Below are 14,034 nucleotides of genomic sequence, written 5' to 3'. Positions count from 1 at the left end.
GCAAAATGACTAGAAACCTATCCAAAAATAATGCCTGTAGACTGGGCATCCAGCTTCACCCAGTGTTAGCATCTCAAATAACTACACCATGAGGATCCAATCTAAGAAATTAACATTGAGAATTTCTTGACATTGCTGATCAAACTAGAACCAATAGGCTAGTTCTGCCTATTGGTCCACTAATACCCATATTCTGATCCAGACTCCAGAGTCTGACTCAGGATTCCATATTGATTTTGGTTGTCTGTTTCCCTTGTACTCTAAAATCTGCAACGCTTCTTCAGTCTTGTCTATCATGACCTTGACACATTGGAGAAGTACCTGCCAATTCTCCATCAGAGTATCTTTTGTTTGAGATCTGTCTAATGTTTTCTCATAGTTATGTTGAACTTATGAATTTTCTTGATTATGAACTTGTAATATATGGGTGATTCTGTGTTCTCTCCAGGGCAACATATCAGATGTACATGATTTTAGGTCTTTTCAATGCTGTCCTTAACCTTGACCACTTGGTTAAAATTGTTTCTGTTAGAGCTGGTGGTTGTTGTTGCTGTTGGTGTGTGTGTGTGTGTGTGTGTGTGTGTGTGTGTGTGTGTGTGTGTGTGGTGTATGCACATGAGTGTGAAATTGCAGTGCCTGTGAGTAATGCAGATCTAAAAGGAAGACATTGGATATCTTTGTCATTCTCCACCTTTTTGTCTTGAGACACATCTCACTGATCCAAAATCTCACCATTTCAGCTGGGCTTGGGGGGAGGTCACTGAGGCCTGGGTCCTGCCTGTCTCTGCCCTGCAATGATGGAGCCACAGACATGTGAAGCTTATGTGTTGCTTATGTGAGTGTTGGAGAGTCAACTTCAGGTCCTCATGCTTTCTCAGCAAGTGGTTTGACTGATGGAGCCATCTCCCTATCCCCTGGATATTTTGTTGTTTTTTTCTCTTTGCAAATAGTACATGTAAATAGCAATTTCAGATGTTTCAAATGTCCTACTTTGCCCATTCCTCTTTGCATCTATATTTGGCCCACACTTGCAACTGCATGATGGTGCCAAGTGGTCATTTGGTCTATTTTCATCAGTTTTTTGGAGGCTTGATAATTGGATTTGTGCTGTGGGGAGGAGCTGATTCTTTCTCAGTCTCCATTTGTTCAGTTATCTCTTTATTGTCCTGCCAGAACCCAGGGAGCATCTCAGGGACATCTTTCCCTCTCTGCTTCTCTATCTTTTTTTCTTCTGGTTTTCTCTCTACTAGTGGCCTGATAAATCTACCACCAGGATTTGTGACTTAGGAATTGTGAACTTTCAAAGAAATCAAAATAACTGGTTTCTCAGCCAGGGCTGAAATCTGGAAGAAGCCTGCTCTGGAAAGATACAGTTGTTCATGTCACTAAAGAGCAGTCTGATTCACACCAGAATTCAGACCTTTGGCTTTGTGGCACCAGAAGTTCTAGTCTGGTGTGGTAGTGGTGGTAGTGTGTGTGTTGGGGGAGGGTATGGTATATTTCTGCCTCACAATTACATGTCTGAGCCCCCACCCTATGTCATATTTTAGGATTTGTTTGGCCAATAAGATTTCAGCACACACACCAGCCTCAGTCCCTGCTTGAGCCTTACCTTTGATGTCACAATCTGACCTGCAGGCATTAATCTGGCCGCAGTCACTCACAGACCAGATGGCAAGGTCAAGAGGACCACAGTAAGATGTGGAAGAGAACTGATCCTCAGGCCAAGATCAAAGCAGGGGATAGGCCTCAGACTTGCCATTCTCTGGCTCTGGGATCGGCCACAGAGCCGGCACTGCCACACCCTCTAGAACTGTCAGACTTTCAGGGCTTCTCCGTATTTGAGGACATTAGCCATCACATCAAAGAAGCAGGAGCCCAACTTGTAAAGAAAGTGAATGCCATCTTTCAGCTGGACATCACCAAAGATGGGAAGACCATTCTGCAGTGGACCATTGACCTCAAGAATGGTTCTGGGGACATGTACCTGGGATCTGCCCGGCTTCCAGCAGACACTGTCTTCATCATCCCCGACTCTGTCTTCATGGAGTTAGCTGTGGGTAAGATGAACCCACAGAAGGCTTTCCTGGCTGGCAAGTTCAAAGTGAGAGGCAAAGTTTTCCTTAGCCAGAAGCTGGAGAGGATCTTCAGAGACTGGGGCAAATTTTAAGCATGCAGGAATACCCAGACAAGATCAAGACTTCTGGCTTCTTATAATGTTGAGTGGCAATCATGCTTAAACTGAAGATTAAAGGAAAAATTACCAATATTTTTACTCAAATTCTTCCTATTCAAGTTCGACTGATTTCCTGCTGATGTGTACATTTGCTGGGTTCTGGGACAGTAAAAAGTGTTGGAGTGCAACACCTAAAACTTTTGTCCTTTCATTTTCTTAGCTGTGTTTGTACTTTGATATGTCAAGGTGAGCCACATGGAACTGAATGGGTGGTTCTGTTTGGATTTTAATGCTGATGATTTTCTAAGGTATATATCTATATATATGTCTTTATATATATATTACCATTATACAGTATATATCTTAGAAAAATATATAACTCTTTTTAGTAGTTTGGAGTTTTGGGGAAAAGAAGTGAGCATGTGGGTACTATGTGTGTTAACTTGGTTCCTGGAGGAGAGCTTAATGAAGGTGTCAAGGCCCTCTGAGGGTGATCCCCGCAGCTCTGCACATGGAACCCAGAGATAGTGAGATGGTGTTCCTGGTATAGTGTATCTGTTGATGGATTCAAGCCAGGAAAGTTGAAAGACATGAAAGATATTCAAGGTCAGTGATTCTTAGGCCAAATAATGTAGCAAATTGTCTAGAGGTGTAGTTCAAGTCCAGATGATAGAAATCTCAGTTTCTGCTCAGTTGGTCTGGTCTGGGGAGAATGTACATTTTTGCCATGCTTCCATGTCGATTGGGGGCACCTTTTAAGAACTTTTGCCGTCCTTTGCTTCATGGGAAGGTTTTTGTATTGAACATTGTTGTTCTATGCAAGACCAGTGAGATACTGTCATTATTAAATAATTATTAAATAAAGGCAGGTGACATAGTTCTCTCTGAGCCATTTCTAAAGAATTCATGTTATTGGGAGTTTGTCATTCATGCAGAGGTTTTCCTCTTTCTGGTAGCTTTTGACACATGCTTTCTTGGACTGTTATAAAGCCAACTGCAGCTGATTTGGCCGCCTGGTGAGTGAGTGTGTGCATCGTTGGTTCACATGTGGTCTGGGTATATCTTTAAGTATGTACACGATAGACACAGGCTCACATGAAAGCTAAGTCAAAACTTTTATGAGCAAACACAGGTTTTTCCTTCTTAGTCTATTTTATGCTGCTATAATATAATAAAACACTGGGGACTGAGTACTTTACACAGAAGACAGCCTTATTTGACTCATAGTCTCAAAGGCTAGGAATTCTCAGAGCATGGTCCTGGAATATTATTGCCTTCTAAAAGGGGTTTCTGTTGTGTTGCAAAGTGGAAAAAGGCATCACATGGTGAGATAGTGGTTTGTTAGGTCAGGTGAATTTTGTCTCTTATAAAGCCACTAGTAACATCATGATGGTCCCATACTTATAACCTCATCTTACCCCAATCATCTCTCAAATGTTCTACCTCCAAATACCAGTGACATAAACTTGGGAATTTAGTTTCCAGGGCATGAATATTTGGAGATACATTAAAACTATGGTACCTACCCAGTGCCATTTCATTTTAAAGAAATATCCCAAGGCAAACAAATATGTACAAGTGCAAATACTTGCATGTAAGCCAGTGAGATGGCTCAGTGAGTAAGGGGGACTGATGCCAAGGCTGAGAACCTGAGTTTGGTTTTTAGAACTCACACAGTGGAAGGAGAAAACCAAACCTCCTCCTACAAATTGTCCTGTGATCTCTATACACAAATCTAACCACCTTTTAAAGTTAAAAAGACTGGTTAAATGCAGAGTGAGTGATTGTGGGGTGTCCAACCCCAGCTGGGTACATCTACAATCTAACCTATACAGAGGGGCATTGCTGGAGGTGTATGTGTGGAAAGGGCCAGAGTACAGGGACACCTGCCATAAGATAGATGTCTTCTATATATGATGTGAAAGCTGCACCCCATAAAATCTCAATCGTGTGGCCATCTAAACAAGACCTGCATAATGATAATACTAGTTGACATGAGAACTTGGTTGGAGGAGATCTCATAAGGCCCCCACCCCTAGATTAAGTGGTATAGACAACCAATGGCTACTTAGAGAGGAATATTCAGTCTTCTTCAGGGATCAGTCATCTGAATTAGGTTATCCAATCCCCTGTAGTCAGCCCTAACTAGACACAGGTATATATAAATAACGCTAGATGGATTTGGTAATACTTAGGGTACACACACACACACACACACACACACACACACACACACACACACACCACCACCACCACCACCACCACCACCACCACCACCACCACCACAATAATTAACAAGAGATCATGAGTTTGAGAGGGAATGGGAGACATTGAAAGAGTTGAAGGGGAAGGGAGGGGTGAAATGATATAAATATAATACTCACGTATGAAATTCTCCAAACATTAAAATTTAAATAAAAAGGAAGATAACAAACATAAAAGTGGTTCAAACATTAACTGTAGCTATGCTGGTAATTATTTAATGAAAGTAAAGCAAATGTCCATCAATAGTTATTGGGATGAACAAATTGTGGTATGCCATACTTTGGAGTACTGCTTAGCAATAAAAAGGAATTGTTGCACACCCGGCAAAGCAGATGGAAATAAGAAAATAGTTACGCTGATGAGAAGAAGCCAGAGAGAACTGAATGAATACTATACTATTATAAAATAAAAGGTAAGGAAAAATCTCATTAGAAGATGTAAACTGTGGTGACAGAATGATCAGAGTTTGCCAGGAGATGGGAATGGGGTATGGGAATGATGCGGGGAGGTGTTATACATGGTCATGAAGAGACAGGGTGATGGATGTAGTCATTCTCTTTGTGTGACGATGGGTTACAGATATATAAACCAATGCACCAAACTGTACATTTAGGTATGCAATGCCCATGTCTCAGTGCAAGCTGATGAAGCTGCCTTTAATGCCAGTCTTTGTTCACAGTGAAGACATTTCTGAAGAGGAATTATGATTAACCCTGTCTCAGGGAAATGAAACCTTTGACCTTCTCACAGGCCTGCTTCCCACCCTTGACTGATTTGGATGGCTCTGACTCTCTGTGGAGGAGAAGGGAAGCAATGGCTAGTCTCACAGAGCATCTCTTCTCTGTGGGAAGGAAAGTTTGTTTGTCTACCTGATACTGAGTGGAGTCCACTTCATGGTAAGAAATTGCTTAGGGCCTGGGTGGTCACCTGGCATACATCTTGGCTTCTTCTTTTCCCCTTGAGATCATGAGAGTGATAACCGCATGGTTGGGTTCCTGCCGTGTCCTGCTCACGGGGCAGCTGTGGAGATCTTGGAGGCTTCACTCTGTGAGTTCTTAGTTTAGAAAGCCCAGGCCTCCCCCAATCAGGCCACATAAGGGTGGACAGATGTATGGGATACTGTATATTTACATTCCCTTTTAAGGGAAATGGTCAGACCAAGTTCAGGTACCCAGAGAGCCTTGCTCATGCTGTGAGTTGGCATTAGAATCCACTGGTTGGTCTTGAGGCAAGGACCCACATAGGGCAAACTAGAGGAGAATCTAGTTTATGCTTGGAGTGGCACCTGACCTATGACCCACTTTAATTTGAGGGAAAAAAACCCAAAACAAACGTGACTCAATCAGGTTCCTTCCTTGAGACTCTGGAATTGAGAAAATGATGACTGTGTTATAAGCAGTGAGAATTTATGTGTGGGACTGGGGTATCAGAGGAGCCAACAAGCCCCTGGGAGTCAGACTAACTCTCATGGCAGAAGCTGCAGACAGGAGTGAACAGGAGCCTCAGAGTAAGCAGAGGAAGCTGGTCAGGGCTTGGGAAACATCGCAGGAGGCCTTTTGGAATTAACAAGAAACAGTGTCATGTCATATCTGTGTCACTGACGGTTACTGAACCACTCCTTGTTCCAGATGACTCATCTGGAAGCAGTAGCCCATGCACTGCCAGATTACCAGGGAGCCACAACCAGGACCTGCCTAGCGTGGCCACTCACCACGCTGCATTTTCCATAAATGTGAATCCCCTTCTCTTCTGAATGAGAAGCGAGGTGGGTAAGTGGGGGGCTTTCCTTGGCTTCCTTTGCTCTCTATAAAGCCTATGTTTGGGGTTTCTCCTGCTGTGCTCCAGGGACCTCTCTGCCTTTTGTCTTCTACTCAGCTGGTGCTCTCAGAAGGTCACATCTGGCTCAAGTACATACACATCTGTGTTTTGTTTGGTCAGCACAAAGTTGGCCAGGGCAGTGTTTTTAAAGATTGAGTTAAGACATAAAAATGAGGCTCCTGGATTCTCCCGAAAAATTAGAATTTGGTCTACATTGAGCCCATGTTCCTTCCAGGCAACAACTCGGGTATGGGGGGAATGGTCCTCCAGAAAGACCCAGGCCCCACTCTCCTCACTGCAGCCTTGGCTCTGAGGCTATTCATGGTCTGGTGTTACAATGTTCACATTGTCATTTTCCCAAGCTGTGCCTTCTCCCTGGGGTCCTGACAGGGTTTGTTTATGTAGTGGAACACAATGGGACTGTCTCTTGGGGAGTGCTAAGCCAAAACAACCCTGGCCAATAGAGAAGAATGAAGACAACTTTGCTACCTGCAATATATCTAGCAATAACTTCCTCCAATAGAGGAAACTGGGGATCTTATTCTGGGGGTACTGAGCATATTCACGTACAGTTGGGGCCCATTCCTTAGCATGCTCAGTTTGTCATACATTTTTAAAGATTTATTTTTTAATTTCAATTTTATGCGTGTGTATTGTGTTTGTATGTGTACATGTAGTGTAATCACACAACTGTATGAATATTCATACTTGAGTATAAGCATGCAGAGGCCAGGCAAAGACACTGGGGTGTCTTCCTCTCTGCTCCCCACCTTATTGCTGTGAGACAGGGTTTCTTACTGATACATAAGTTCATCACTGTGGTTGACCAGTGAATTTGTCTCTGTCCCCATTTTGGGATTTCTTACATGGACACTGGGACTTTAAACTCAGGTCTTCATACTTGCTCAGCAAGTGTTATTACTCATGGAGCTATCTGTCTACCGTGTGTGTGTGTGTGTGTGTGTGTGTGTGTGTGTGTGTGTGTGTGTGTCTGTGTCTGTGTCTGTGTGTGTCTGTGTGCGCACACGCGCGTGCACGCGCGCACACTCGCTTTCTTTCTTTCTTTCTTTCTTTCTTTCTTTCTTTCTTTCTTTCTTTCTTGTTTTTTTCGAGACAGGGTTTCTTGTGTAGCTGTGGCTGTCTTGGAACTCACTTTGTAGACCAAGGTGGCCTCAAACTCACAAGAACCACCTGTCTCTGCCCCCAAGTCCTGGGATTAAAGTGCCACACCCAGCTAACTTTTGACTTTTTAAAAAATAGGTGTATGTGTATGTGTGTCTGTGTATGTGTTTGTGAACATGAGCCAACAGAGTGTTAGATACCCAGAAACATGGATTACAGGTGGTTGTGCACTGGCTGGAACGGGTTCTGGGAACTGAACTTGGGTCCTTAGGAAGAGCAGCAAACAGTCTAACCATTGAGCAACCTCTCCAGTTGCTTAAGGAAAAAAAAACCCAAACCCAAATCAGCAGTTACATTTTGGAACATGCTGAACTCAAGGCCCTGGAACCTGTTTCAGAGGTTAAGATGGTAGACAGGGCTGTTGTTTAGTCATGCTCAATTTACACCATAAAGGTTCAGCTGCAAATAAAAGACATTTTATTTAAAGAGGCATTAATATAGCGAGTCTGTCCTCCAAGGTACCTGTCTCACTCAGATGCTATCATAGCTCCTCATAGTAAATGGCCTTATTTTTCCCTTAACTGAAGCATTCTGCTTGAGTTTTTCCCATGTCCATATAACAAATACTGCAAATTTAATGAGTCAAAACAATATCCATGCATTAAGTCACAATTCTTGCTGACTAGAAGTCTAGGTGAGCTCAGCTCCCGAGAATGACATCAGGGAATTGGCTAGGCTGTGCCTTGTGTGAGGATTCATAGAAAAATTTACCCTGAACTCACTCAGATTAGGACAGGATCAGCTTGTTGGGGTTCTCATCTGCAGAGTGAGAAGTGCTGCACAGGTTCCTCATGCTTCAAATTTCTCTGAGCCTTTCCACTTCAGTCTTCTTTGTTTACTTTACAGGGCTCATGTGGTTACATTGGGTCACCATAGTTCCAGCATAATCTCCCGTTCTTAATCTCCACTGAAAAGTCAATTATATCCTTGGAATCCCTTTGGCCTATAAGGTAACACTTATCCACACCCTCTCCAATTCATGGGAAGCATATGGTTTTGGGTTATGGCTCAAGTGTAGAACACTAGCATTAGAGTCATAGCACCATGAAAAGATGATTCTATGTCAAAGCACAACACTATTGAGAGGTATTAATGTTAAGTGTGAGTCACCCATATGAGGTAAATGTTCTTGTAAGAAGCTGGAGAGAACAGCTTCCAGAACTTTGAAAAGAGATGTCTATTGTTTAAGTCATCCAGTCTATGTATCTTGTTATGAAGCTTGTAACCTGTGAAGCTCATCATGGCCGTGGCCCTCAGTATTACGATGCAAAGCCTTCATGGGGTCCCCAATTCAATAATTCTACTTTCTCTGACTCCACCATCTAAACTGTACCCAAACCTTCTTGAAACAGTCCCTAATTCAGTTGTCTCCTTCTTCAACAATGTGTGTGCTTTCCCCAACCCCAGCCATGGGTTCTGAGTTTCTGTGGCTTTTCTCATCTGGGACAAACACATGCCCTGGCTTTGCCAGCACAGCCCTGGCTCACACTGTCATCTTGCTATTTAGTCAGCAGTTTCTCCCTCCTCAGAAAAGTCTCAGCTTGTCAGGTTATGAAGTCCCCTCTGCACTACCAAAGGTAGGAGGTTTGGGAGACAGGGTCTAGTCAGGTCCCTTTCCCGTCTAATTCTTTGGAAGCCTGATGTGTACACTATATATATGTACACTATTTGTTGAATGAAAAAACTTTTTAATCTTAAAGAATTACACAAAAACTCCAAAATAAGGGCTGGCCCAGTGGCTCAGGATGCTTGCTGCTCTTCCAGGGAGACTGAGTATGGTTCACAGCACACATGTAGGGCAACTCACAAACAACTATAATTTCATTTCCAGGGTATCTAACACCCTCTGTCCTCCACAGGCACTGTATTCAGGTACACAAGTCCACATATAGTCACACACACACACAATTAAAACCAAAACATATAAAAAGAAAAATCTGAATAATATAAAAGTGTTGTGGAATAATCTTTTTGTACAATGTGAAGAAGTGTCACCTTGATTGGTTTAATAAAAAGCTGAATGGTCAATAGTTAGGCACAAAGGATTCTGGGAAGAGGAAGGATGGAGACTCCAGGAGATGAGAGAAGACTCAGAGCAAACAGGATGGGCACTACAGAGATGAGGTAATAAAACCATGAGGCAGAGAGAAAATTAATAGAAATGGGTTAATTAAAGTTAGTAGAGCTAGTTAGAAACAAGCCCAAGCTATTGGCTGAGCTTTCATGATTACCATTTTTTTTGAGACAGAGTTTCTCTGTGTAGCTTTAGAACCTATCCTGGCACTCGCTCTGGAGACCAGACTGGCCTCAAACTCACAGAGATCCGCCTGCCTCTGCCTCCCGAGTGCTGGGATTAAAAGTGTGTGCCACCATTATTGGGGAGCTGACTGTCCCAACAAAAAAAAAATCTGAATACATGAAAGAGTATTGTCTTAGGGTTTCTATTGCTGTGAAGAGACACTATGATCACAGTAACTCTTATAACTTTTAATGGAGGCTCACTTACAGTTTCAGAGGTTTAGTCCATTATTACATGGCAGTATGCAGGCAGACATGATGCTGGGGAAGGAGCTGAGAATTCTGTATTTCCATCCACAGGCAGAAGCAGGAGACTGTGAGCCATACTAGATGTAGCTTGAGCATATATGAGACCTTAAAGTCTGCCTTCACAGTGACACACTTCCTCCAACAAGGCCACATCTCTTAATAGTGCTGCTTCCTATGGGCCAAGCACTCAAACACATGACTCTATGGGGGCCACTCCTATTCCAAGCATCACAAGCATTTAGGGGAAATTTAGTTCTCTTTACTTCATTCCTGCCTTCTCACTCTTCTCCACAAAGCATCCTGTCCTTGCTTTCTAGATATAATCCTGCAAGGACCAACATACAGGTTGGGTATGTTCAGCCCTCTTGCTGTTTTTGTTTTGTTGTTTTTCCACCAGAATGAAAGTCTGTCATAGATGCTGTTTCCTACCTTCTGTTTTGACTTATTTCATGGAGTATCACACAAATCTCTTCCTCTAAAAAATGCTCCCCCAAAGGGTCAGGGAGTGGGTAACTTGACCATGTGGAAACTTGCTCGTGGTTGCTGATGTTCTTCTGAGTATTTGTCATGAGGTGCGGCTTCCAAACTGAAGGAACAAATCAACCCTTTTGCTTGGGGTTGGCAGGTATTTTCTCTCACTATGTTCTTTGGGTCATCCGTGTTCTGGGATACAGGATGTGGAGAGGATGCCTGCTAAGGTGATATCCCCTGGGGTGCCTGGGACATTGCTGCCTTTGATCCTTCTGTCTTTGGGGGTTCCTCTCTGTCCACAGGCCAACAGAGAATGCTGTGGTATGTTAGGCTTCAGGTGAGGGTGGTGGGAAGTGCCTGTCAGTCATTGGCCCTTCCTTCTGGTGCACTCAGAGTGTTCTGGTTTATGAGTGGGAACCCGGGGTTCCAAGAAGGAGCCAGCGGGTAGAACCAAATCATCAATTATGTCTGTCCTGTGAGAAACGGTGCTAGGAGCAGCAAAGCATTCAATTGATTCTTAGATCTATTCATGGGAACCTGGAGTTTTCTCAGGCTAGGAATATTCTGTTTATTTGCCCAAAGCAGGAAAGGAAGGAAATTTTATTCCAATGAAGGATTTTTTTTTGTCACTCTGTCAAAGGCACAAGGTGCTCTTTGGGAGCCACCCATCTCCTCCACCTGCCCACTTTGCTGTTAATGAGATTCACACTTGGCAGTTTTTCTCTTTTCCTGCTGAGGAGTAGGGAGAGGGAAATTTGGCTTGGGTGATTACCTGTGCTAAACAGGAGGCCCAGAGGTCTCTCTCTCTCTCTCTCTCTCTCTCTCTCTCTCTCTCTCTCTCTCTCTCTCTCTGTATTGTGCACCAACTTATCTGCTGTGCATCCTTGGAAAATAGCTCCTCATTACCTGCTTTTTAGCTTGTACTAATTTCTTTTCTGTTGCTGTGATAAAAAATACCCCAGCAACAGCACCAACTTAAAGGAAAAATGATTTATTTTGGCTTAGGGTTCTGGGGGCTAGAGTCCATCATGGTGGAGGAGACATGGCAACAGGCATGGTAGTAGGAGCAAGATGCTGGCCAATCACAGTGCACCTGCACACAAGAAGCAGAGTGCAAGTGGGATCAAAGTCCTCTTCCAGTAAGGGACTTCCTTCAATAAAGCTCTACCCCCCAGAGGCTCCATAATATTCCCAAATAGTGCCACCATCTGGGGACCAAATGTTCAAACACATGAGCCCATGAAGGGGAATTTAAATTGAGACCAAGCATGTTGGAGGGTGAGGTTTGGACACCTCAAGAACCTAATCCAATACACAATTGAACTGTCATCATTGTATTGAGTGAATCAATCATTTAGCAAATACTGATGTATCTCCCAGTGTCAGGTCTGTGCTGGCAACAGGATGTGATGGTGTGAAAATCCTTTCTCTCACCCAAGGTGGCAGCACAGCCCTGGAAGGAAAGGGGAAGCCATGGCTCAGGGAGGCTAAAGGCCCATGCAGACTATGATTTAAGATCAGAGCTTGGTCTTCTTCTTTAGAGACACTACTTCCTTCCTCCCCAGCATTGGGTCTTATATTAAGTAATTATATATATATATATATATATATATATATATATATATGATAAGTAATATATAATTGTATATTACTGAATAAATATATATTCAGGTGGGACCTTTAGAAAGTGATTGGAGCATGAGGTCTCTGCTCATGACTAGTATCCAAGGAATGGTTTGTCTAGCTTATTCTGTAAAGTCCTCATCGACAAGAAGGACCTCACTAGAAGTGACCTTACCTTGAACTTCACAGCTTCTAAAACTGTGAGTTGACCAAAACATTGTTGTTACTCAGTCTATGGTTTTCAGTTATGGTGTTAAATGAATGTTTTAAGACCAGGGACTCCTTGGATTTGATGCTCTTGAAGCTGGTACCTGGGTCAAGACTGGCATTTTAGCGGTTGATCTGGAAGGTGATTCCAGGGGGCACCTGCTCAGGAGTTGGCATGAGAAGGGGAATGAAGGCAGGTGATACAGGACCCTTTACTGAACAGTGTAACTGGGACTCAGTCCCATAACAGGATCCGGCATAAACACACTTCTGGATCCTCTCATTAAGGTAATAGAAAGGTGCAGAAGTTTGAAACCAGGTCTCACAAGTCTTCATCTGGGGGTTTCTGGGACCATTGCTGATTTATGGGCTTTAGGGGATCTGCCATGAATGCAGAGTGGGCTTTAAGCCCTGGGAAAATCCCAGGAAGGCAGAAAAGGACTATGGAAGACAGAGATGGTGAAGTCCAAAGAAGGATCAAAACAGTGTTGCATTAGGGCCAAACCTCAACTCTGACATGCAGATATTCTGTAGTGTAAGACCTCAGACTCTGGGCTAAGGCTGCCAGGCTGGATCTTAGTCTGACCACTTCTTAGCTGTGGGACATGGGCAAGTTGTGTGTGTGTGTGTGTGTGTGTGTGTGTGTGTTTATGTGTTTGTGTGTATTCATGCATTCTCCACCAACCTTCCTACTTGTCTGTCTTTGTTATTTGGTCTTTTATGACAACGTTTTATCATATAGCCTAGGCTAGTTTTGAACTCACAGTCCTGTCTCCAACTCCCGCGTGCTGGGATTTCAGGCATGCACCACTGTACCCATCTTCTTCCCTCTGTTTCTTTCTTCCTTCTTCCTTCTTTTCTTTCTCTTTTGTATTTATTTGCTTATTGGATTTTTGAAGGGGTACAAGTGGGACTTCTGGAGCACTGGTCACATCCTATGTTTTTGAGACTATCATGTGAGTGTGTGCTGAGATGTACAGCAGAGTTGTACTTTGTGGATTTAAACCCTCAACAAAAAGTCAAAAGAAATAGAACTAGACATGGTGGCATACTCCTAGAGTATCCATGCTTAGACAATTGAGGCAGGAGGAATGCTGCAAGTTCAAGCCAATCTGGGCTACACCGTGAGTTCTTGGCCAGCCTGGGCTATAGGCGGAGACTCTGCAGCAAGTACCAGTGCAGAGATGAGGAACCAGGAAGGAGTTCTCTAGAATTCAGAGGGCCACATGCTGAACCATGCCAGGATGTGCCCAGGAGTAACTGCTGAAGATTCTCATTTACTTTTCTTTGAGAAAAAAAATTCTTGCAGACCTGTGACTTGGTTAATCACACAAAACATCTGTGACTGCCTAAAAATATGTTTTGTACCATTTTGTGGAGCACAATATTTATATAGTCTAGCAGTGCAATTAAATTGATGTTTGGTTAACTCTTGAAAACAGCTGGAGGCTCCCAAAGGCCAGATGAGATTTATAGGCAGTCCAGGCAATGGGCTGGAAGGGGGCTCTCGTGAGTCATTCCCACAGGCTCATGGTTTGGAGCAGCTACAGAGATGATGCCAAACAGCTGAGGAAAACACCAGGATGGAGGGCTGCTTGGCTGCCTCCAGGGCAGATGGATGAATGATGGTTATTTCCATGTTTCTGCCTATAACCTTGTTTCCTAAAGAGAAAAGGCCAGACGAATCTCACCTCAAAGCACCCTTTTTGTTGTTTTTTCCTAAGGAGGCTGAAGGGATAGATGCT

The 14,034-nt window shown here is 43.4% G+C and overlaps 1 protein-coding gene across 1 annotated transcript; it reads left to right on the top strand.

Moving 5' to 3' along the window:
* The first annotated feature begins 1,699 nt into the window (after nucleotides 1-1,699).
* On the top strand, nucleotides 1,700-2,390 carry Scp2d1 (SCP2 sterol binding domain containing 1). The gene has a single exon (XM_027420971.2). It carries the CDS (start codon nucleotides 1,700-1,702, stop codon nucleotides 2,168-2,170), a length of 471 nt encoding a protein of 156 aa, XP_027276772.1. The 3' UTR covers nucleotides 2,171-2,390.
* The last annotated feature ends 11,644 nt before the right edge of the window (nucleotides 2,391-14,034 follow it).

Source organism: Cricetulus griseus, chromosome 6 (genome assembly GCF_003668045.3).
Source record: "Cricetulus griseus strain 17A/GY chromosome 6, alternate assembly CriGri-PICRH-1.0, whole genome shotgun sequence".
Taxonomy (NCBI): Eukaryota; Metazoa; Chordata; class Mammalia; order Rodentia; family Cricetidae; genus Cricetulus; species Cricetulus griseus.
Note: the sequence above shows the minus strand (reverse complement) of the source record. Positions and strands in the feature narration are given on the sequence as shown.

Excerpts from the sequence above, each read along its gene's own strand:
- Scp2d1 (XM_027420971.2), top strand. The coding sequence starts at position 1,700 with ATGTGGAAGAGAACTGATCCTCAGGCCAAGATCAAAGCAGGGGATAGG.